The 26098-nt window shown below is 38.5% G+C and overlaps 1 protein-coding gene across 12 annotated transcripts in view; it reads left to right on the top strand.

Annotated features, from left to right (window-relative positions):
• Nucleotides 1-25179, top strand: part of LOC107154372 (LIM domain containing preferred translocation partner in lipoma) — a 608084-nt gene extending 582905 nt beyond the window's left edge. For all 12 annotated transcript variants that reach the window (XM_015499986.2, XM_048804054.1, XM_048804052.1 and 9 more), the window contains 3 exons: nt 2825-3003; nt 8669-8789; nt 11597-25179. In XM_015499986.2, the coding sequence (XP_015355472.1) occupies nt 2825-3003; nt 8669-8789; nt 11597-11725 (429 nt within the window). In that variant the 3' untranslated portion in view covers nt 11726-25179. The remainder of the gene's footprint in view (nt 1-2824; nt 3004-8668; nt 8790-11596) is intronic.
• Nucleotides 25180-26098: the final 919 nt, after the last annotated feature.

Consider the following 26098-nt stretch of genomic DNA (forward strand, 5'->3'; position numbering starts at 1 on the left):
ATATATGTGTGTGTGTGTGTGTGTGTGTGTGTGTGTGTGTGTGTGTGACTTTTTGTCTGTCTAGAAAACAACCATGTATAAGAAGGTGTTCTTTGTGGTGCTAGAAATTCTATCATTAGCAATTTCTGAAATTATTAGTGGAAAGACATTGTCAAGGTAACATAGCCCAGGTTTCTAACAGATAACCCCCATCCCCCAACCTCTATTAAAGAATTATGTAGTTGTTTCTAGTACATCTCTGATAATGGAAACGTTTACTGTTTTCCTGTGATGTTAATAGTAATAAATAACAGCAATAAAATTGCAGAGTTGGAATTGATCATCATTTTACCATTGAGAAAACTAAGCTCTAGAGAAAAGAATTTTATACCCAAGAGATCATACCAATGTATGTGGACAAAGTCAGGACAATTCATGTTTTTCATCTACCAGCTCTCTTCCTTTGTGGGTACCTCATGAATTTGTCAGACCCCTCTCTGAATTATTGGAAGTCAGGGTACCACTTACGTATTGGAATTATTGGACACTAGGATACCACTCCCCCCATACAGCTCATGAGCTCCATGACTCAGATCCAGCTGATCGGTTCTCCAGGTGTGTTTCCTCACCTGTGAGATGGCAGCCTGGACTGTAGGAACTCTTGTGTTTCCCTTCCTGACACCACGAGAGATTCTACCTTTTCTCTCAGAAAAGTTGCCTAAGGGTACTTACTAGTGGGTAGCTGGAGACTGAAAAAGAGACACAGAGTAGAGGAAGGTTGGTAATGAAGGTTAGTGTATGATCATTCACTGGCCCCATTATTTACTAGCCCAATCTGTGTGATTACTGTTTTCCTAGAACTTTCATTTTCTGATATGGGGGAACTTTTGTGATAGGCAGATTTTAGGCATATTTTGCACTTATTTTCCTATGTAGCATAAATGTTCAGATTACCTGTGCTTTGAGCAGAGCTTCTATAGGCCATAAAGTTTTTCCTTAGAAACCATTAAGCCTTATATATTGCCACTGGTTTTGAGTAAATGAGCTGAATCTTGCAGCCAAGCCTCAATGTAAACAAAAACATATTCTGATCAAGCATTTTCTGGTTTGTTCAACTCCATTATAGAGCTAGATTAAAAAAAAAAAAAAAACCACAGAGAAGCAAAACAAACACAAGCCCTGGGAAGACAATTTCTAGCCACATTAGCTCAGATCTCCAGTATAGAAAAGAAACAGAACCCTCCTTCTCCAGACCATCATCAGCTCCAGACTCTCATCCTATGCTCTTCTGCTATTTTAATTTCACCACTTCAAAATGGGGAAAAAAATAGGTTAATAGTTTCCATGAGTTTAGACTGTGGCCAGAGGCGTACCAAGCAATTTCAGAAGCTCGGGCAACCGCAGCTCTGACGGGAGGATGATGATGGATTTACCAATTCATCTTGGGATAGATCCCAGAGCTGGGAGAGTGGGGGCAGCACTGTGCTGCCAGGGTGGAGTGAAACTATATTCCTCCATTCATTCATTTCTGCACGTGTTCATCCTGACTTATCTTAATTCCAGGCAGTGATACTCTGTGTGCAATATGGGACAGATAAATATTTTTAAGACATAGTCCCTTTCCTTCATGAAATTGCAGTCTAATAGAAGATGTAGACATGTGCAAAACTGTGTTTTAAAAGTTCACACAGTAAGTATGGAAGCAAAATGGATAGAGTATTCAGGAAAGGAAGAGAAAGAAGCAGTTCATTCCAAGTAGGGCCTTCGAGGAAGCCCTCTGACCTGTAGGTATCAGGACACTAATGACCTTCATACAGTCATGTCTTGCCTCACAGTCATTTAAAGATTCTTATGGTAAGAGGGCAGTTCCTCAATTTCCACATCCCATCCGGTTCTGCATGTTTCTAATGGCATCCACACCCTATGTGTATTCCAGATTCCATTGATTCAGTCCAGATAGTTCCATTGGTATAAAAAAATATTACACGTGAAACGACTATTTGGTGAAAGCATAGGATTCTGGGGGAAGGTGGAAAGTTAACAGTTGATCTTCTGAGTGCTGACTCACAAAATGGGATGTTTTAAAGGTGGTGTGTATTTTTAAACCTCAGCATATTTTTAAAGCCAGATTAATTGAATTTGTTAATTCTCACCCACTACTTTCAACATTTCTATCTTGAGTTCATGAACCTTAAACTTGGAGATGGTGTTTGAATTAAAGTCTTAAGTGACTGGAAGCCTCATTGCTCTGATTTGGGTTTTGTAGCCAGTGTGACTGTCTCATTCATCAGACAGACCACTCTCTAAAAAGTAAGGAGCCTTGATATACCCCTTGCAAGTCTTTGATAATGAACCACATTTTAGAAGTAACAGTAAAGCATTTTGCAGGTGGAGTGCCTGTGTATTATGGTTCCATGATCTAGCTACAACCATGGGCCACCTCTAGCCCACCACCTGTTTTTGTAAATAAAGTTTTACTGGAACATAACCATGCTCACTTGTTTAGGTGCTGTCTCTAGTTGCTTTTGAGCTACAAAATTCTGTTGTTATGACAAAACCAGAAATATTTAGTTCACAAAAAAGTTTGCTATCACCCTTGCTGTAGTGGATTCAGAAATAAGGTAGGATTCAGAAAGCCTGTGGGCTAAATGTGGATCTGCTACCCACTACCTGGATGACCTTAGAAAAGTCACTGATCCATCATTGTGTTTTCTTCTCTCTGTAATAGAGATGCACTTTGCCTTTCTCCAAATATAATGATAGGCAAGTGAGCCAGTACGTTTTAAAAACACTCATATAGAGCTCTCTCGGCCCCACACTAACATCAGTATCTTTGCCTCCTCAGAATACACTGGAGCAGTGCAACGTGTGTTCCAAGCCCATCATGGAGAGGATTCTCCGTGCCACCGGGAAGGCCTATCATCCTCACTGCTTCACCTGTGTGATGTGCCACCGCAGCTTGGATGGCATCCCATTCACCGTGGATGCTGGCGGACTCATTCACTGCATTGAGGACTTCCACAAGTAAGCACCTCATTCCCCCCCTCAACCTCCAGTCCTCTGTTCCTACTTCCCGCCATCTGGGCTGTACATTCTTCTCTCTCAGAGCTGTAGACTTTCGGGATTTAGTGAGACCTGTAAGGAGCATATTTCCTCACCCCCTCATCTAATGCAAGAATGAATATCAGGTAACCTATGTGGCCAGCCATTCAGGCCTCTGTTTCAAGGTTTCTCTGGGGCCTGTCCATGGTGTCTTTATGTGGCTCTAGTTGTGAAAAAGTAGACTCTATCACAAAGTGTACGTATTATAAAGAGGCAAGATCCTGGCCTAAACAAGAACAAGTGGTGTGAGGTTGGGCAAATTATTTCTCTGAGATCTTCAATTTGGTCTGTAGATGAAACCTTAGAAAAGCCTCTCAACTGTGAGAGCATCTACATCCCCACCACTGTACAGATGGGAGGTTATTGTGGCCAGACACACAGGACAGGCATCCCCCTCACTAATGCAAGCCTCTTTCATACCATACCCATACCATTCCACTGCCAGCATGTTGGTGGCTTTCCCTAACCTCTTCTCCGACCAAGATCTTCTCTTCCTAGGATGTTTTCATGATGAAATTGATCAGTGCAATCTTGTGTGGCCTTTTGAGGAGGGTTAGAAAGTGGAACCTCAAGATCATGGCTGCTAAGTTATGGGCCTGGAAAAATAAGTCCCCCTTCCTCGTTTGTCTCATTTGTAGGTCCCTCTTTCCTCTACGATAGCTGGGGTTTCTGAGAAAATCATACCATTTTGTATTTTACTGACATTTATTTGGCCAGTTTGTTAGGGGGTTAATTGACTGATCACATGCATTCCATGTCTTTGAGGTCCTTATGAAAGCTATTGCTGCCTTTTGCTGATGGAAGATACGGACTTTTTTCATTCTTGGCTCTGAAGATCCGGGCATGGCATTGCGGAGGGCTGGTGAGGCTGTCCGAGAGACAGGCTCGCGCTGCCTACCGCTGGGTGTCTTGTTTTATGGCCTTCAAATATTCAGTCTTGTGGGTTCATTTTCACCACTGTTGATTTTCAACAGCCAGGAGGTACTTTCCACAAGCAGTTTGGGGACCTTTGCCTCATATTTTAAAAATGAGTTTCCTGACTACTTTCCAAGTAGCAGAGAAAGTGAAAACCTCACCAAAAGATATAAGGCTGAATGAATTAAAAAAAAAAAAAAAAAATGAAGAACCCAGAGGCAGGAATTCTCAACCTGAATTAGACAAGGAAGGGCTTGCTTTTAAAGGGCAGTCACAGCATTAATTGTACTTCACGTTATTGATATTTTTAGCTCGTAATTACACATGGAAAAAAAAAAACCTGCATCTATTTAAGGGAAGTGAAAAGATACCAATGGGGAGTGTATTTCTGTCACTGTTTCGTTCCTTTCTTAGACTTACCCTAATCCAAGAAAGACTGATAGATATAATCAGAGCACACATGTTTCTGTTGCTGGAAAAGACTGATGTATTACACCCCTCAATTAAAACAGGAAATCAATTCTGACAAATGTAAGTTTATATCTATGCCATTTATCTTTCATTTCCAGTGGTGGGGAGCATAATTAGAGACTTGCGACTGGTGGCGTAAGTGGGTGGGTCTGAAAGCTTCAGAAAAGCAGACTTGATCAGCTAAAGAAAAACTGAAACCCCAGCTATCCCCCCTCCGCACGAGTTCAGTGTATTAAAATATAAATTCTTTCTTTAAATAGTATTGTCTGAATAATTGCAGGTTTGTATGGGGGGAGTGGAGTCTTTTTGATATTTTCCCCATTTACAAGAGGAAAAACAAGAGAACATTTTCCAAAACACTTTCTTCTGAGCCTTGAAAGTACTAGAGCACAAACAGCTAGAAGCGTCCAGCACCAGGTGGGCACTGCGAGGCCAAGGAGAGGTGGACCAGGGACATAGCTGCTTTCTTCAGAGAGATTTGGGTGGGGGGAGGGAGGTATTTTTGATCCTTCTAATGGATCTCCCTTTGTGGACTTTTAGAAAACATTTCAATTCAGTTCAACTTGTACTTGCAGAGAACCCTCTGTGTGCCAAGTACTGTGCTAAGGGCTGAAGGAAAGAGTTACGAGGGAGAAATTGCACAGACATACGCAGAGAGAAGTCCCTGTGGGCCAGAAGCTTGCCAAGAGGAGGGCAGAGTGTGCAGACATAACAGTACTGCAGGGCAGAAAGGCAGCGCCGTGAGACAAACACAGGGAGACAGAAGACAGGGAGTGGCTCTGAGACCAGCAGGCTTCAGGGAAGCAGAATTTGAAGAGTGAATTCAGCAGGAAGCAAGGAAATTCCTGACAGGGAATGCAGGGGATGTCTACTGGCAAGGCCTCAAAAGTGGTATCTCGGAAGCTTGTCATTCAAAGTGCAGAATCTTGAGGCCTTGCTAATGGGCACTCTCTATATAACCATCTCTGGTCAAAGTTGGCTTATGTCCCCATCCCTTTGGGCATGGACTCTTTTACAGGTGTCAATTCAGATGACAACTGTGAACTCAGTTCCCTGGCAGACCAACTTAACTCACACCAACACACACACACACACACACACACACACACACACACACACTCTTTCCCATTTCACCTACATGGCCATCCTTACAGCCCAAATCCAATTACCATTAATTCTAAGAAGAGTTCTCTGATCTCACCCCTCCTATCCCCACATTAGAATTCATACCTTCCTCTCTGTATTTGGACAAGTTTCCGAAGTCTGCACTAGATAGTACCTACCACTGCCTGATTTGTAGTGAAATATATATATATCAAGTTTTACAGCACCCACCTTAAATTATTTTTGAAATGAGTTAGATTACACACACACACACACACACACACTGTTATGGTTTGGATGTGAGGTATCCCCCAGAAGGTCACATGTGAGAAAATGCAAGAAAGTTTGAAGAAGAAATGATTGTGTTATAGCCCTGAATTGGTAGGATGGGGCTGGAAGAGATGGGAATTGGGGCATGGCTTTGCGTATATATTTGTATCTGGAGAGTGGACTTTGTCTCTCTGCTTATCGATCACCATGATATGAGCTGCTTCCGTCTGCCACAAACTCCACCGTGATGTTCAGCCTCACCTTGAGCCCTGAGGAATGGAGCCAGCCTTCTGTGGACTAAGACCTCTGAACCATAAGCTCTCAAATAAACTCTTCCTCTACTACTGTCGTTCTGGTCAGATCCTTTTAGGCACAGCAGCGAAAAAACTAAGACACACACACATACATATACATACATATACACCCATATTAATAGAACAAATATAGGAATATATAGGATTCCCTCTCAGGGTGCTAAGATCCCCTCTCCTGTTTTTTCTATATTTCCAGCATCAGTGCAGTGAGGAAACCCAGAAAACAGACTCAAGTGCATTGAGGCTTTGTTCCACTCTTTGCTCTCTTAGTAGGGATATCACACTGACGCATTTGTTTGTTTAATCAGCATCCACTTGTTGATAGCCAGAAATATGTTGAATATGAGAAATGATCATTGCTGTCTTGACTGTAGAGTAGAAATGATAAAAGGACTATCTCATAATGTTACTGTCAATAGAAAGTAATATTAAGTAGATGAAGTATGTAACAGAACTTGCCATGTGATGAGCACTCCATGAATGGCAGCTACAATCATCAAAAGGGTTCTCATCAAGTTTATTTTTATTATTATGGTTATTGTTCACTCAGTGAACTTAGCCTTGAGAGACACCACCAGGAATTTTGAGCTCTTCTAAAATTGCTGGCCCAGGAACTTTGTGGAGTATCTCCTCTCTCTTCACTTTGTTATTGCCCATCATGGAAATGAGGCCAAATGGTAGAAAAGAATCATTACTGAGCACAACAAAGAGTACAGTTTATGTCTTTTCAAAGAAAATTGAACATAAAAGCCAAAACAACATCTTTCTTATAGAGAAATATGGCCGATACTTCATTAAATAGTGTTCAGATTTCATCTTTCTGGACCAGTCTTGGTAGTCAGAGACAGAGCAAAGTCACATCCTTTGGAACTCACAGATTAGTGATGACCCTCAAAGAGGTGTACATAATTACTACAAAAATAAGATAAATTGGATTAAAAAAATGTATCCTGGAAGAGTAAGTAATTCTGCTTATGAAGTTGGGGGACGCTAATAGATAAAATAATAAGCAAAACACATTTCTGCACTTACAGAGTTTATAATCCCAATGGGTTTGGGGAAAAGAAATTCTGCAGTGGATATCAGAAGTCTGCTTTTTTCACTACTGATGACCCAGATTCAAAAATAATCAGGTAGTCCAAAGCAATTTTTTGCCACGGTATAAGCTTCTTACATAAAATACCAATTATAATAACTCTGATTACTACTGCAGTTCTACCATGATCCTTTTAATTTTTCTTTCATAGCAATCAATTGATCTCCTGCTTAATTCATATTTATTTAGATTGCAGCCATACAGATGCCTTTTGGGTGCTGCCAGGAAAATTAATATGTACATATAGAGTATAATGTATGTAAAAATGCCTTGACAACCATAAAGTGCTCTGCAAAGTATTAGATTACTATCATTATTTCCTTTTAAGTCTCATTACAAATAGATAAATTTTAACATCATTAATCTTGAAACGATTACCATGAAAAAATCGAGTTGCCCAGTTTCTATTTCTTTTTAAAAAATCTCTTTAAGTTCTTACACAGGTCCATTTCAAATCATATCTCATTTCACAGCTTATAAATGCCACCCCAAATTTCCAGAAATACAGATGGGTGAGTGACCTATATTTGCAGCCTATAATCTGTTATGAGGGGGAAAAAGTGTTAGGGACAATAGGTCATGTTAAGAAATTAAGAAATATTGAAATTATTTCACCAAAAGTCTCAAAAATATATGCAAATGTATATGTATGTATATGTTTATTAAATATATATGTATGTATGTATGTGTGTGTGTGTGTGTGTGTGTGTTTATATGCATAGCCTTTAATTGTGCTAAAATCCTTTAAGTGCAATGAACTGACAGCTCTTCAACTTTTCTAACAAAATTTTCACAAAACCAGAATGTAGAGAATGCAGATTTGGTCATTTTATGTTTGATGCAATGTGTATTTCAATTCACTAGCCTCTGCTATTTTGAAGGGCTATCTATAAGGTTTCTTGTGTTGGTTCTTGGAATTTAAGACTCATTTCCAAGAAAGAGGTTCTAATGATTGGAAAGGGGGCAAAGATACCAATTTCATAATATTTGTCCAGGGCTTAATGAATACATTAAAAAATATCTAGAAGCCAAAGTCAAAGCCAAGATTGGGCCTGTTGGGACCTGTTTCCCTCTGTTTAGCCTAGGGCATATGTCAGGAGTCTGCATGCAGTTGTATTACATGCCACATGCTTTGTGGAAAAGTGATGCCCTTCTTGCAAAGTAATCCCACACTCACTCTTCTACCTCATCAAATATCACAGTATGTACCATCCAGTGGGACCTCAACAGTCTAACTTTCTCATTTTACAGTGGAGAAAGCAGACCCAGAGAAGTATAGTGACTCGCTGTGGTCACACAGGAAATGCAGAGCAGGCATCCCAAATCCAGACTTTCATCATTTCTTTTTCCTTCTGTGTCTCACTTTTGATCAGGATCTACACTTAGTATCTAATCAGAATGATCTCTCCATTTTCAGGAAATTTGCCCCTCGATGTTCTGTGTGCAAGGAGCCTATCATGCCAGCCCCTGGCCAGGAGGAGACTGTCCGTATTGTGGCTCTGGATCGTGACTTCCACGTGCACTGCTACCGCTGTGAGGTCTGTGGTGGGTGCCGCACACCCTGCAGTGGTGTGACAGGCTTTAAAAGGCCTATCGGAGCTGAGTGTTCATAAATGTAGCAATTATTAAATCTGGAAATACTTTGATGCCTGTATTATCAGACTTGGGTTTTAGATCTGATACTGGCATATAATACAAATGACATTGGCTAAGTCACCTTACCACTTTCAGTCCCAATTTTTCCACTTGTCCAAGGGCTCAAATTCATAACTACCCCAGATATGACTGTGAGACTGAAATACAAAACTGTATATTAAAGGACATTGTAAATTGTTAATTATTTAATTAGTGAGAAGTAGAGTCATTATATGACTATTCAACGTTGACTCTGATGGCTTTGGTTAACTACTTCTATAGGGTAGAGATGCCATTGTTACCCATTGAAAAGGATAAGAAGTCATTTATTTCAGAAGGGTTGGAGCTTCTTGTTCGAGGTCATGGAGATTCATTTATTTATCAGCAAGCATTGACTAGACACTTAAAAACAAGAGGTCAGACAACTGCTAAAGATGACAGGTAGTGTGGTAATACATAAAGCTAACCTGCAATCCAGGCTGAAGTAACAAGAGAATCTTCTCAGAGGAAGTAGGTTGAGGCCTAAGGGTCAGGTAGCTATTAATACAGCAAAATGCAGCAAGTCCTATAATTTGAATATTGAAAGGCTACCACATTCAGACAGCAATTTTAAAACATTTTCTTATCTTAGTTCTACCTGGATCCACTTCTTTGCCACAGTGTTTTTTTTTTTTTTTACTAGTAGCTCTGCAGAGCTTGGCACTTAGTCCCTTCTTCTATCTGGGATAGATAATAATGGGCTTCCTTATTCCCACATCCACATGAGATTGGTTATCTAGTCTGGCTACGAGATGAGATCTCCCCAGGACACCAGCTGGCAGGGCTCTGAGGACCACCCTGGCTCTCGGGGACTGCATTCATTCCACTCACTGCCCTGGCAGAAACTGACCATCTGTTTTATGCAGTGTGCTTTGTTTTGCCCTTGAGCCCAAGTTTCATGCCTCTCTCCATCCTTAACATGAGAAGAGATAATAAAAAGCTAACAGCTTTCAAACAAGGTTTTATGACTGGGGAAGTAAAGAGAACAACAACAGCCATCCATTATCTTTAAATGGCCTGAATTATGACTGCTAAGAACTGATACTTTAGAATTACTTTACAGATGGAGAAACTGAGGCTCAGAGAAGAGCTTCCCGACATTCCTCACATTCTTTATGTACACACCAGTAGGCTTTGCCTTTTAGATGTTCTTGACTTTTGCACTAAGAGTTGCATCAAATGTACCTTCCTCCTCAGAATAAATGGCAGCCGTACAAATTAGGTTTGCTTTAAAATGCAGAGAAATTTTTAGAAACAAAACCATAAAACAGAAAGAACACTGAATTAGAAGAGAGCCAGCCATTGTCCTAGTCCTGCCAGGAACTCTGTGTCACACTGGACAGACCACTTCCCTCTGCTCCTCCCATTTCCCATGTGCAAAGCGCAGAGGCTGCACTGGCTGCTCTGCCAGTCTCCATTGGCTTTAAGATTCCAGGCACACAGGGTGCTTTAAGGTGTCCAGATGATTATAGACCATAGCTCATTAAAGGCTTCAAACCATGCCACCCATGAAAAATCCTTCTTTTTACTCTGATAAAGAGGCTCTGTTTCCTTTACCCAGTTTCCTAAAAGCCTGTAGAATGGCAGTATGTCCATCCACTTTTCTTTTTGGTAAAGCCCCACTTCCTGTGGAACATAACTGTGGCTGCTGTTGTGTTCTGGGCCATGCCCTCTTTAAACTTGAATTTCATTATTCATCTCTTGTAGACATGAGCCCCATTAGCCTCCTTGCCACTGTGGTGGACAGCAGAGGCAAGGTGTGCAGCCGCTGTGTCTTCTCCTTAAGTTTGCAAGGGCACACACCACTATGTGAACTTTTCTAAATTTACTTTCCAAAGAAATTTCCATATCCTCCAGAGTCAAGGGCTAACATTTAACTGCTATATAACACTTTCTAAAGTAAACTCTCAGAGGGGCTGTCAACAATAACATAATAGTTTGTAGCTCTTTAATTTTTTTCAAAATACATACACAACCATTATTCACTTTGACCCTCTTGGCACCTTGGTAATGTAGAAAATGCAGGAATTATTTTCAGAGTGGAGTGGGCCTATGTGCAGGGAGCAGGCAGTGATAGAACTGTATCCCAGTCTAACATTCATCCTTCTACACCCTGTTCTCTGCTTTAGAAAGGACAACAAACTATTGCTCCAATATTTTATTTTCTTACTACAATTGAATATAATTGAACTGTCGGTGGCTCTTCTGCTTGGCAGGAATCTCTCGCTTAGCTTTTGCTCAGAATTAGCCAAAAACATACACACCTGCAGCTATGTATTCCTTTTGAGATTCTTAAACTGAGATAAATGGTAAAGATGAATTAAGGCTCTAATTTTATTTACTCTTCTTGTTGTTTGGGGAGTAAACTTCTAGCTGGGTGCTGAAATCCATAGCTCTTCCCTTTTCATACTTGGATTTTATAGTCAGTGACTTCAAGAAGGTCATTTCACTTCATCTGTACTCATGTCCCCCACCTCTTATCCAGTTTAATTTAATGTACACTGTGTTATAAACTGAGGGAAGTGACAGAGTGGGTCAGTATTACATGAAGCCGGAGAGATTGTGAGAAGCCAGGTCTTGGAGGTCTTGAATAGAACACTAAAGGAATTGGGTTTCATGAATGTCCTTACATTTTCATTTATGTTATGTCCACGTGTCTTGCTTTTCCTAGGATTGTGGTGGTCTCTTATCTGAAGGAGACAACCAAGGCTGCTACCCCTTGGATGGGCACATCCTCTGTAAGACCTGCAATTCTACGCGCATCAGAGTGTTAACCGCCAAGGCGAGCACCGACCTGTAGATTCAGTGGTCTGTTAACAGCTTAGTGCACGGCGCTGCGAAGAATGAAACACAGAGATAAGGAAAAAAATTAGGATAATGGGGGCAAGGCAATCAAATTATGGAATGGTCTCCGTGATTCGTTTGCTGTTAAACTTTCTGTAGAAACACATAGATGATGAGTTGTTTTGTTTTGGTTTGGTTTGGTTTTTTATGTTCTTACCAAATACACATTTCACATTTAATCATGTAGGGCCTCGATGGGCCTTTGTTCCTAGTACTTCCACATTTTTGCACAGATTATACTCCATCCCATTCACTTCTGCATTCCTGTAACTTTTAATCCCTATGTTTGTCTCACTTTTCATCTGGTTGAATGGCTTTTTTTAGAGTGGTATTTGCTGTCACACAGTTTTTCCTGGGTCACTCTGCCAACTCACAGGTGCTTTCAGAAGTCTTCATCCTACTACTTCCACATTGCGTGTGACTCTAAAGTTTAGCCATAATTTTGCTATGTCTTGGAAAGTGTATTTTTTCTGTTTACTACTCGTGTCCCTTGGAGAAAAAAATACACAATTTCTATGTTAGGCCGTAAACAATTTAAATTGTAAAGTATGTCAATTAAAACAAATTTAATTTTCAACCATCCAAATTTAAAATCTGTAGTGACCACTGGTCAAGGCTCATTTGAAAACAGTTACCGGCCAATAGCTAATGAGTGGGGAAACAGAACCAAGCTTCAGTCATTTTCTGAAGAAAGTACAGGAGTGACGTGCCACGCACAGCATTTGTTGGTTATGTTTGAAAAGTCCATTATTATCCCACAATACTGTCTTAAGATTTTTCTTTTTTACCCTACCTAGACCAATACAGACAAACTTGCATTTGTAATATTTCCAATACCATCCTGCTTTTCACCTAAGAAATAGCAATTTTTTTTCCAATAACTGAACACAGCCACCAAAATTGACATTTTCTCTAGAGGAAGATACCCATAAAAAACTGTTCAAACGCTTTTTTTTCTCTTTCTCTCTTGTTTTTTTTTTTTTTTTTGTTTTTTTTTTTTGGTAACCTCCTAGACCTAGGTCTGTTTTTGTGCTACCAATTGCAAATTGGGGCACACAAAAATGAAGTTGTGTGGCTTTGTTCTTTGTTTAGTTTACATTAAAAAAAAATAGAGGAAATCTTGAAAAGAATTGTGAAAGCACAGTTTTATTATTCTCATAATCCTTCTGCAACTCAAATTACATGCTGCAGGAGACATTTCCATATCATCAATGTGACATTTATACCACACTTGCAAAGACAATCACTGAAAAAAATTGTCTTTCTGAGCTAAAAATATGCAGAATCTCTGCCTAGAATCTTTATTCAAACTCTTATTAGCCAGTGAAACATTTCCTTGCCAACTGCAGAACCATATTTATTAAGTTCTAGCATGTTTCATTTAAGGAAAGACACCTAGCTTAGCAATGGCAAGTTGCCATCTTGAAAACTAATTAAGTATTCGGGGATGAGATTTCTTAAACCTTTCTTCGTATCTCCCCGTGAGTATATACTTTTAAATTATGGAGTATTTTAAATATACAAGAAGGTATAAATAATAATAATATAATGAATCCCTATGTAGCCTTCCTTTAATCCACAAATATCTTTTTCATAACCATGAAAGTGAGGGTTGTATACCTTGAATTTAAAAAAAATTAATTTTTAACATCCAGAACACAAATGAGAAATTATTTTATTCATGTTTTAAACTACAACCCATGCCTCAGGAATTCTTGTCAAATTTGTTTTACTTGAATATGAATCATCATAAAAGTGATTTTTTAAAAAATAAGATATTGTTCAACTTGTGGTCACTGCAGCTCATGTAAATTAATCTGTGGCGTATTTGCTTTTATCAGCAAATGGTTTTGTGTTAGAACCACCAAAGTTATAAATTGCAAGAGCTTCCTTTGACCACTGTCCTGTTCATACCTTCCTTCTCTTATCTGGGATCTTATATTTCTCAGAATGTGAAATATAATGAGATCCACTTAGGGCTGACATGTGAATTTACAATAAAATGACACCGTGTCTCAAGAATTCCCGTGCTCTAAATTAAAGGCCAGACTGTACTTATGCCTTTAGCATTGACTATTAGACAATTGGGGTGCTAATATAGCCTGCTTAAAGTGATTCATTCACGTTTACTCTGAAATACTTCGGGGAAATTGTCTTTAGGCCAAAAGCAAAGAGTCCAATGTATTGAGGGAAAGTTTTTATCTCTGGAAATGCAGTCATATTATTAGAAATTTTGCCAAAAGGGGAAGAAATTATGAAATATTTATACTATCAAAATGCAATAACATCCTACTTGTTAAATTTAAGTTCTTATTTAACCAAATGTTTACATGCCAAAAGAAAGTTTGAAGATGAAACTGTCACGGGCCCACCACTGTGGCACTGCCAGCAGAAATTGCTTGCTTATGATCTTTATAGTGCATTCTTATCACATAACCTCAGAGTGTCTTTACCAAAGATTTTTAAAGTACATCTCTTTTTAATATAGACTTATACTTTTATAAAAATGAATGTGCACACAGACATATACAAAAGTATTTAGATTTAAGATTTTTTTTCTTTCACAATGTCTAATAAGGAAAGGATCCTATCATATTTTATTTTAGGACTTCTTAAATATATGATTTCTATTTCTTGTCTTTCTATTAATCATTTGATTTAAACAATGTCAAGTCACTCTTTACTGTTTTAGTTACATGAAATCTTGCCTATAAGAGAGAGTTAAAAAATCATATTATCTTAAGTATACTTATTGTCTTCTGATGTATTGTCTTGATATCATTTAAATACATAAGTAATAGAAAGAAATCATAGCCTATAGGAAAAAGTTTGTAAAATTATACTAGTTTTAAAAAATATCAAAAGCACTAATGTTTGGTATTTCTGTATAAAATGGACACATGGAAAAGGAAAGAAATCCCACTACTCCTTGGCCTCTATAGACCATTTCAAAATAAGACTTTTTTTTTTCTTTTTTTGCAGTTCTGAGGATTAAACCCAGGGCTTTGTGCATGCTGGTCAGGCACTCTGCCATTGACCCTTACCCCAAGACCAAAATAAGATTCTTAATTTTTTTTTTGGATTCCCAGCTCAAACTGACTCAATGTGTGGAGTCTATTTGCAAGCAGATCACCTTTAAAATACAAAAATAAGTCATGTGTCTCAACATAAGGTCAAGGTTGTGAGATGCTGACATCTTTGCAACTTAAAGATGTGGGGTTTTTTTCCTTATCATTAACATATTGTTTTTGTGGGTGCAACTGCTGTGATCAAAATTACTTCATGGAGAATATGCTGATTAATAAGGTAGACTTGTCAACACTAACTGTTTTCTGTGAAAGATTCTACAAAGATGTTTATGGTGGTGTTTAAAGAATCTGAAACTTTACATTAAACAACTATTTTGTATTTGGGTCCAGAGGAAAAAAGAGAGTGCTTTTTCAATGAGGATACACTAGAGAGTTGATAGAATATAGACAGGGCTCTGAAAACATAACTTCCCACCATTTTCCTAGTTAGTAAAAATCCTATTAATGTGAACCAGTCAGGAATAACAGTGTTATTTCTATTTGATATGGTTTGGGCTTCTCTTGTCAAATCTGTGTCGGCTGCCCCCTGATCCTTCCATTTTCAAGTTTTGAAGGGTGTTGGGGAAATTATGGCAGCTGCTAGGGAGATCAGGGAAACACTGATGTAACCTCACAGCCTCTCACCATTCCTCTTGGCTTGGAAAGGCATTTTTTTTCCATATACATTTCTAGAAATATTGCTATTCTACCTTAGTATTTCACATTTGTAGTTTAAACAAGCGATTGTCCATCTGTTGCCTAGAGCTACAGTACATGTGTGTTATGAATGAAATATGACAGCATATCCCATACCCCTGCTTTAGCCATCTGTAGGAAACCAGCAAACTGAAAAAGATACCTCTGCAAAATGTGCCTTAAGTCCATTTCCTGGGATGGCTCTTTTGGTGCACTTTCATGGGAGACAATCCAAAAGCAACCTATGATTGTGCCTTACTTTTAAATAATCTATTTACACTACTGTAGATAATTCACCAGAGTCAATAACAAATAATAATCCCCAAATCTCAAAGATCTATACTTATCAAAAAAAATTTTTTAAATTAAAAATTCTAAAAATTTAAAGAAGTCTGAACTTTTATCTTAATGTAGTCTAATAGTACTTCTTCCCTCCTTTTGAAAGGACCTCATGGGTCCCTAAATTTTGAAAATATTCTTACACCAGAAGGTGACATATTGGATGCTGTTAGTGTTCATGATTTGACTTATTCTGGTTGTAGTTGAATAATCAAGACAAGTGATTTGAAATTGAGCCTTCCCATCCATTCAGCATATCCGTTTATAAAAATTGCCTTAACTTTGTCTGTTGTTTTACTTACTAGTGAACAGAACAATTTGAGAATCCTGGTTCTGAGAAAATCACAAAAGTGGTGCAACCATGAACATTTCAGGTCAAGTTAGTTACTAGACAGATATGGTCAGAAGGGAACTCTTCTCATGAGGGTTAGCAGAGCTTTGCCAAAAGCTTTAAAAGATAATCTGACCAAAGCTGCTGTGATTGGTGAGAATTCTTAATCTCTCCTTCCTACCTTACCCTTTTCCCTACATTCCTCACTCCTTCCTTCCTTTTGCCTACTAATGCTGCCCTATTTGAGCTTTTCATAATTAAGTCAATGCATTCTGATCCTTATGGAATCATGATTATATTAAGGGAGGAAGGGTACCAGAAAATATATGTCATCCAGAAATCTTTCTTTACAGGGACATACATTTCGGGATTTGTTTATTCATAGAGTGAGATGAGGTAATAGAGGCTTTCAGCTGTATTTTAAGGAATTTTATAAGACTCTTGATAACAGAATCTCGGTAAATTCATTTATGACTGGTCTAATTTTCTACACTTTATGCCAAGTAATCTTTGTAAGTCTAGGTTAAGATTTTGTTTTTAAATCCAAAAACATTTTGACCACAAAATAATTATGGTCTTGCTGGTAGCATATGATTGTATTGTATTCTATTGAAACTTCATGATTTTCCTTATGGGAAGGAAGAACTATCATCTTTCCAAAATTTTAACACATATCAGCACTTAGCCTATAACTATACTATTAAATCTTAATAATTGAATCACAATATTTTCAGGGGATGGGTCAGCACCAGATTTTTTCTTGGAACATGAATCAGAGGCATGTTTCTTCACTACAGGAAAAAAAAATCCTAATTCCTTTCTCTATTTAACTTTCCTATTTCATTTGCAGTAAGTTGTAGGCTCTATTTTAGTTAGCCAGCATGCATATGGCTTATTTTGTGAAGAGCTCTCTGAAAGATAGATTTGTATTCATCTGATTGAAGTTATAAAGAAATTTCTAAAACCTTTGCTCTTTATTTTCTGATTGTTGTCTAATTTATAGCAGTTTCTAACCACCGTAATAAATAACTCTACTTCTAGCCTTTCTTAAGAGCAAAAGTCAATATTCTCCAATACTTATATATACTAGAGAAAGAACACCCTGCAGCTAATTCCTTTGTAATACTTTACTTGCGGTAAGCCTTTCCTACTGTATGGCTTAGTTAAATTTTCCAAGATATTCATCCATTTGAAGAGTGACAAGAGAAAACCTTATTCATCTAGCTCTAATAGGCATTCTCTAGCCATCTTGTAGAAGAGCCACAAGTGCATTTAATCATCTTATCACCAAATGTAGCTTTGAAATTCAGTTCTCAACCCTAAGAGTAGAATGCTCTACTAAGAATGAGGCAAGGGTTGCCATGTTATCTCATGTTATACACTAGTATGGAGAGTTCCAGTCAACCCCAGACACCAATGTTGTACCTAAATAAAGAGAATCATGGACTTTGTGAATATCTGACTCTCCTCGTCTATTTTCCTAATTCCCATTCCAAATCTTCTTAGATTGTCCAGTATGGAGTACTACTTACAGAAGTCCATTCTACCTCTGGAGCTACATAAAACCAATCTACAGACCAAAATCTAATAGCTAAATCTTTGCCTCTTTAGGTCTAATATCACCAATTGTCAACTATTCCTCATTTATTAATACAACATCAACTCCCACTACTCTTCTGCTCCTCCTTTGATCAGCAGAACTCCAAAATATTTCCTGATTCTCTTTCAATGTATTTGGTGAAACTTAGCAATCACCCTGGGTCAGGTTATATGAAAGCACTATGTTTAGGGTTAAAAGCAAATGGAATTGAAATCACCCAGAGGATACAATTTTTGATGCTGACAAAATCAAAGTCGTTTTGAAAGTAGGAAATAATCTAATGCATGTGCCATCCCTGAGAGTCCCACGTGGTCAATTCATAAAGTCTCTTCAGCCTTTTCCCTTCAGCCCTGTCTTCTCAAGACCAGGACATTTCTTGTGTATGCTCTCATAGTGAATGAGAGGAGTTTGGGGCACTTTTAAATTCTACATAAATATTTCCTGGATTTTTTTTCTTTCTTTTTTTTTTCCCATTGAGATTCACTTCCCTTTGTTCCATGCTCAAATGTTTATGCTTAGGGATATTGCCCTTCAGACCAAGACAATTCCTTCTTCTATCTTTAGGGGTCCATAATTCCTCTCAAGTTTAGTCTTTATCCCTTATTCATCTTCTCATTTTAATAATCGTTGCCTAATCACTGTAAAAGAATCAGCCCCTGAGTGACTTCAATTCAGGTCACCCACAATAAGATCAAACAGGTCCAATCTGAACCCACCCATAGAAGAGGGTGTGGCAGGAGAGTCAATCCTTCCAGTGGCATCTGGAAAGCTTCATGGAGGACATGAAATCTAATGAGAATTTAATTTGATTAGAAATCTTGAGTTGATTCTAATTGATTCACCAATTTGATTTGAAGTTGAAGGAAGAGTATTTAAGGCACAATAGGAGAGTCCTGGTGCTAATCCTATCTCTGCTTAAACAGCACCTCTGTCAAGGAACTCATTACCCCTGGGGTCTTCCATTTCCTCCTTCCTTCTAGGCACCCCCTGACTTTAAACAGAACCAAACTTTGCATCTTATGTTCTTGGTGCCACAAAATAAACCTGCATTATTATTCAGTAAAGTGTTGCTGCTTCCTCCACTTTCCTTGCATTGTATTTGTTTTGTTTTTAAACGAAGCATTACTTTTTAGTTGAATATTATAAAAATCTTTAAATGTCTCTAAAATAGTTCAGAGTATTGTCTGAGGGTCAGGTATTAGCATCTACGAGATTTTTGTTGGTTTTATTTTCTTATTCAAATGACAGACTGTTCTGAGAGCTGTTGTATAGCTTCATGCCCTTCCCCAGTAACTAACCTATGAACAATACATTCCATTTATCTGATCTGCTGCTGATGACCTTAAAAATGTTGGGAAATGTCAGTGTGCAATCTTAAACTCTAATAAGGAAAAAATCACATGCAAATGGTAATGGAATTATAGAAAATTCATTATTTCTGATCAGTTCTGTGCAAAAGGATATCATTCTGGGGAGATGGGGTTATGTTATACTATAGTTTTATGTAGAAAAATATATTCTTATTGCCCTGGATTACTATTTAGTTGAATTAATATTCTTTAGACTCTAGGAGGACAAGGATTATGACTTCCTCTATCCCAACTTTACATTAGGGATCCCTATAAGAGGAGTCTGCCCTCAGCCTTCCTGGGCAGCTCCTGGGAGTGGCTTTCTGAGGTTTAAAATATTAATTCTTGATAATTAGTATTTAAGTTATTTACTAACTGCCTTCAAACATAAAACAACCCTAAGAGGAAGGTTATTAATAACCTTATTTTAGAGGAGAAATCTGAAGTTCAAAATCTTTATGTGGCTTGCCAAAAACTAGGTAGCTGATAAGTGGCAGATAGGTCTTGCCAGTACTCTGTCAGGGGACAGTGTACATACTGCTCATAGACTGCTGCTCTCCCTTTTAGAAATAATTCAGGGATGTTCACAGAGGCCATGTAGCTATCAGTGGCAAATCCAATGTGTGCCATGCTGTTTGGGGTCATTTAGAACACACACATATACACACAGACACACACACCTTCTGTGTCATCTCTGATTGTGATGAAGATGGGAGTGAGGGGGAAAGTCCACTGGCAGAGAAGCACATGGCCACAGATTTCCCCAGAGAGTTTGCATCACATGAAGTGAAAACCTCTCTAGAACTGCCAGGTTCAGAACATCAGCTGAGACAATATCATTTATAACTCAGTGACATGCAGAGGTGATTTCATCCTTAAGACAAGCCTGACTGCTGTGGATTATGATGTATGACCTGCCCAGGCAGAAACTGCTATAGATAAACAATGTGTATTCATTTTTAAATCCACACTTATTGAGAACCCGTCAGGTATATGTTGTCATAACACACATTTGTGATCCCACCAATCCACGGCCTTGAAATGTCTGAACAAATGCTATGGGACCAATGGCATTTCTGAGACTTGGGCTTTGCCATTTGATACACTGGACTTCCCAGGCTGTTGTAGTTTTATGATTGATATGTCCTCATCACAAGGAGCTTGGTACTATGTTCTTTCTGAATAACCTTCTTGGAGCCCTCCGTGTACATTCCAGAAGTTGCTCTTATAGCAGTTCAACAAATGGGCCTTCTTCCTCTTGAGCTGCATCCCTTAGGAAGATGATGTGCCTTTTGGGGTATACTCTTTGGCTTTTTATTTCCTCTATTTTCTTTCTTCCAGCTGCTTGCCCTAAATTGTAACCTGTGAATTGATTGAAAGAAAAATGTTCTTAGATCTCCTGTATTAAATCTAGGAAACTTTTGATCTTTTCCTTGGCATTTCCCTCCTAGAGTCTAGTTCCATCTGTTAAGGCAGTCTCACCACTCATATGCTTACTCTCTGGGATCAAGGAAAGCCAAGTTAAGCAACAAATGGCCTCTCACCCCTGCCCAGTCTTTCTACCCCAGAAGTACAGGAGACACCAGCAGCACAATTAGAGTGGGGTGGGGGGGCGGGCTGGGCTGGGAAGTCACATTCAAAGGCACCTGTCTTCCTGTGAGGTGTGATGAATGTCATGGCTGATGGAGTAGAAGTGTTGGGGCATAGATGAAGTGCTCTGCCCTAGGGATAGATTAACAGAAGCAGCATTTGAGCACCCTTCAGAATTATCTAGGTGAGTACACGTGAGTAAAGACTCAGGCAGAACTGTGACATCTTAGTAGAGGGAATGAAAGACAACAAAGAAAGCAAATATGAAAAAGCAGCTCTTTATTTAAAAAAAGAAAAAAAAAGAAAGAAAGCCACTTTTTTTTTCAAATTTCTTTACAAATCAGCTATAAACCCTGACTTATCTTTACATAATGTAAAGAAAAAAAAACTAATGAAAAACTGTTTTCTTACATCCTCTATAGTTTTCCCCAATTTAGGAAGTACACAATCATGTTGTCTTTAAAATACACACACACACACACACACACACAATCTTCCAAGAAAGCTGATTCCCCCAAAAGAGAAATCTTATTTTAAAACACTTGGGCTTTTCAGGCAAGGAAATTAATAATTCCAAGTCCTGACCCATTTTTGTAGCTGACAAAAAAAGAAAAGAAAAACCTATTTAAATTTTGTATGGATCCATTTATCTCTTAAAATATGCCAAAGCAATTTGAGGTGGGGGTGGAAACTAAGGTATTTATCTCTCTTGCTTGATTCCCTCTTTATATATTTCTATCTGTCAAGAAAAGGGTAAAGAACTATTTTTGGGCCATTATTATCTATGCATTGTGTAGCCATTTTGTATGGTGCCTGCTTTGCTTCATACTGAGGCACAGGAAGAATGGTTGCTTTCCTAAATCTGTTTCCTCCATTATAAGGCAGTAAATATTCAGCTTGACTATTTTTCCTCACCCAATTATTTAACTCCATTTCTGAACTACTTTAGAAAATGCAAACTGGGAAAAGCTAGCTTTTCCTAGACATAGTTCTCCTTTTTTTTTTTTTTTTTTTTTTGGTCTGTCTTGGGGGAGACTTAAATATAAAGGGAAAGGAAAATCCAGTTCTGTCTCATCTCTGTTTTCTGTTTGGGTGATTGCGATGCTCCCTTAGTAATTGCAAAACAGAAATTGGAGGCTAACATAGTCAGGATATGATATATCTACCTAACATGTTCCATTCCCTCAGACACAGCCTCAGAGAAGAAAGGGGATTTTCATAGTTTAAATGTGAACAAGAGGAATGACTTCATATTTTCACCACCAAATAATAAAAGGGCAGCATGTGCACTTCACTAACCCTGTGTATTTTCTGCTGAGTTTCTAGAAGGATATCAGCTGCATCAACAAATCAGGATTACTGTGCCTAAAAAGCTTCAGTACCTCAGACCTCCCACTATGTAGCCAATTGAGCCAGCATGGATCATGCCATCCGTCTCACTCAAGTAAAAAGACTGAACTGCAATGAGTCCATGATGAAAGATATGTAGGACCCCAGAAACTAAATCTTATCAATATTTTACAGTGAAGTAGTAGCAAAATCATTTTTAAATGACTTTCTTCCTTTTACTACCCATTTATTCCCTTGGGAAAGCTGATGAGCAAATTATCCAAGAATTATTTCCTCATTAAACACAGTTAGAATATTTCCCCTCTAAAAACCTGAATTATGTCTTTATTCTTTTTCAGGAAACACATCAAAGAGCAAATAGAATTAAAGATGACACATGATTGTCTGATTCTTTAGCATGAATAAGATGATCGTGTGGTATAATGTGCCTTAAGTGAAAATTTAGACTCAGATATAAAACTTTGACAGCTGGATATAGTATTGAATATTTGCATGTTCTTGATGCAGGGAATTATTTTGTTTTTTGTTTTGCTTTTTCTTTTAACTTACACCTTTATCATTACTCCAACAGATTTGGGGCCTCTCTTTCTCTACTGCTAATCATGGGAATATGTGCAATTATGAGATGCATTTAAAAAACAAAAGGAAAGGAAAGGGAAAAGTAGATGTGTCAGGGAGATGCTTAGCCAGAAGACAGTAGTTTTCTCCATGCCACACAACCAAGCCTTTATTTCATGGCTTCATCACAGGCTCTTCTCTTTCTGTGCCATCACCTTTGAGAAAATGACTGCACCTTCTCCAAATCTGCATCTTAACAGCTAGAGTAGAGTTGGCAAGACTTCCCCAGCTCTGAATATAGCCACTTGCCGACTCCGGCCTCTTTGCGAGACTAACTCAAATCTGTGATCTTCTGTTCAGCATACACATCAGCAAAGTGAGAAGATGAGCACTAAATATAGGCTCTATTAACTTTACTTTTAGATTTACTGCCTTCAAAAAGTGCCTATTCTGAGAAACATAAACGTTATTCCTACATATGTATGTACACACGGTACCCAGAGTCGTACTGCTCAGCCTTCAAAAGCATACCATCAGAAGGAGTAGGTGCTGAGAAGGGAAACCACGCCAAATGGGAGAAAGTCACTTACATCCAATATCCCCTTGAGTGGCTACCATAGAATGGGCTGCAAGCACATTCCCAGAGTGTTCCTTGCTGATACAGCCACTTTTTATTTATATCCCAAGAATGGTGGCATATTGCTGAGGTTTCCTGTACTTGCTCTGTGGAGTTGGAAGATTCAGTCAGGAAAAAAGACATTTAAATGAATTAATGGATCCAGGTTTGCATTAGGATATGTGTCATCTGTGTGTTTTATAAACTAAGCATTGGTGGATTTAGAGTGTCAGCATGTTTCTTCTTCTTTTATCTCTCAGGCTACCGGAGAAAACTAAAGAAAAGTCTTGGCTGTGGGAATTGGAGGCTCAGGGGTCCAAATGTCTCCGCCAGATTCTTATAGCATTTTTACTCTGACTCCTAAAGATAGTAGTACATGCTATTTGATGGCTTTTGTTTCCATAGTTCTGTCAGCGTCAGAAGAACTATTGGTAATTGTTACTAAAACAACAACATAGCCTAGAAGAATGGATTCTAACCAGTGTTGGCAGCAGGAGAGGGTCCAGGTAGATAGGAAGAGGCAGACAGACAGTACACGACTGTAGAAGGGTTGAAGGGAGGACATGATTCCAAAAAAGATTGTTCTCAATGTGTCGTCTGACTCAACCAGCTGGCAGATTACACTTGCCAAGCCGCTCCCTTTCCTTCTAAGTCAGTTGGCTCCATAGACACTTTGAATATGCCTCTGTTTGAGGGAAGTGTGATATGTCCACTTAGTCTTTCTCCAAGGAGGCTATTGATGTCCTGATGGTCCCAAAGTTTTCTCCCACCCCATCCAGTTTCATCAAATGGAATTAAAGGGGGACAAGCTCTGGAAGACAGATCCAGTGTGACATTGCTGTCAGCCACACTTCTGTTTTCCACAAAGGAGTCCCTTACATAACCAGGTGTGCAAAACAGAGCACTGTTTAATAATTTCAGGAGTATGACAACCTTTTTTAGTAACCATTGTGTCAGGTGACTAGTCAATTCTTTGGAGAAAGGTGATACTCTTCACCAAAAATGTCAACCTTCCTGTTGATGTTCCTTTTCTGTTTTTACCTTATCCAGTTTCAACCCTAGTCATTTTTAATTTGGGGGACAATCACATTTGAGTCCTAGAGGAGTTCAGAAATGTCATAAAGGCATTGGGTTGCAGATGTCTTTCTCCTTGGAAAGAAAGAAATGATCTGGAAAAGACCACAGCATGGCCTTGCTTTAGATCTCAATCTGATGATCCTGCACTCACCCCCTAGTTATGTAAGGGGCTCCTTCTGTGGAATACAGAATCGTGTCTGACCGCAGTGGCATGAGATCTGTCTTCCATAGCTTGACCCCCTTTCCTTCCATTTGGTAAAACTGAGTTGGGGGAGAAGGAGAGAAAGTTTTATTTAAAGGTTAAAAGATGTTTGTAAGTGAATAGATCAAGTACAAGGAGGAGTCAGGAAGAAGCCAGGCTTTCTGTATGCTGAATGTATCTACCAAGAGCAGGTGCTGAGCAGACATTGAATAGCTCCCTGGCTTCAGAGAAAGACACATAGAAAATATGATTTTATTTTCACATATGTGATTTTGACAGAGCCACGGTATTCCTAAAATGCAGGTGACTGTTTGTTACTTTATTTTGAGAAAGTTGCATTTATTCAGTACGTCATAAACCATCACTAACGCATCCAGAATAGCACATGTGATTCCTTATGAAAATAAGAGAATAAAGCCTATTATAAGCAAGTGATTTGGGTATTTTCTTTTGTATTCATACATTATTCAACTATATTAAAACATGATTTTATTTACTTTCTATCAGTTTTTTCTACCAATTAGGTTTTTCCAGTGCTCTATAAGAATAAATTTGAAATCGTATTTTTTTTCTGTAAAAGAATTGCAATGACTTGATTATATTTAGAAATCCAATAAACTTCTTATTACATTCACTTGCCTATGTGTGGAATTCTTTTTGAGTCAGATAATCTCTGTTTCTTTTTCTTGTAACCCCTTACTGTGATTCATTTTTTACATCATTTGCTTTCCATATGGTCCTCAGAGAACCAGAATGTCTCTTAAAGCAAGCATGAAGCCACAGAGTGTGAAAGCCCCACTCTTCCCTAGGAGCACAGCTGAGCTGAGGCCTGACGTGTTCTCAAATCACTTCACCACTCTCAGTCTGAACCCTGCAAATAAATAACTTCTCCCTTTTAAAGCTGGATCCAAGTGAGTGGTTGCTGGGGGTGGGGGTTTCCAAACTCATCAGCAATTGGCTGACTTCTTACACTTGAATTACATCTGTACCTGGCATACTTGTTAAACATTGAGAACCTACTATGCACTAGGCATCTTGAGGGATATAGATATAAAATAGTTTCTACTTTCAAGGAGTCTAGATTCTGGGTGGGCTAATAGATATGAGTATAAATCCTTACCTGGAAAGGAAAGTAAGAATCAGACCAGAGGAGAGTAACTCACCTTTTTCAAAACTTTGCCCTTACAACATTTTCAGTTGTTCTCTGAAGATTTTACCTTTGTTTTGTAGATGAAGATTATGCTAGTAAGAGAACGTTAATAACCCAAGAATTCCATTCATTTAATAAGTACTTTTTTCACTTTTCAAGTAGCAGGTCTTTAAGAGAATCAAGACACTCCATGCATTAAACCCTAGAAAGAACTAGAACAAAAGCATATGTGAATCTCCTTTTGTGAATATCAGAAAAAAGTACCCCTTCTCTTTCCCACCTAGGACTCAAGCTTTATCTTTTTAGTAGCATGTCTCAGTGTGCAAATGCTAGAACATCTGAGAACTACAGATGGGAGGACTCTGCAAAATGCGGCCAGATACAAGATGTATTTTTGAACAAA

The sequence above is a fragment of the Marmota marmota genome, unplaced genomic scaffold (assembly GCF_001458135.2).
Source record: "Marmota marmota marmota unplaced genomic scaffold, marMar, whole genome shotgun sequence".
Lineage (NCBI taxonomy): Eukaryota > Metazoa > Chordata > Mammalia > Rodentia > Sciuridae > Marmota > Marmota marmota.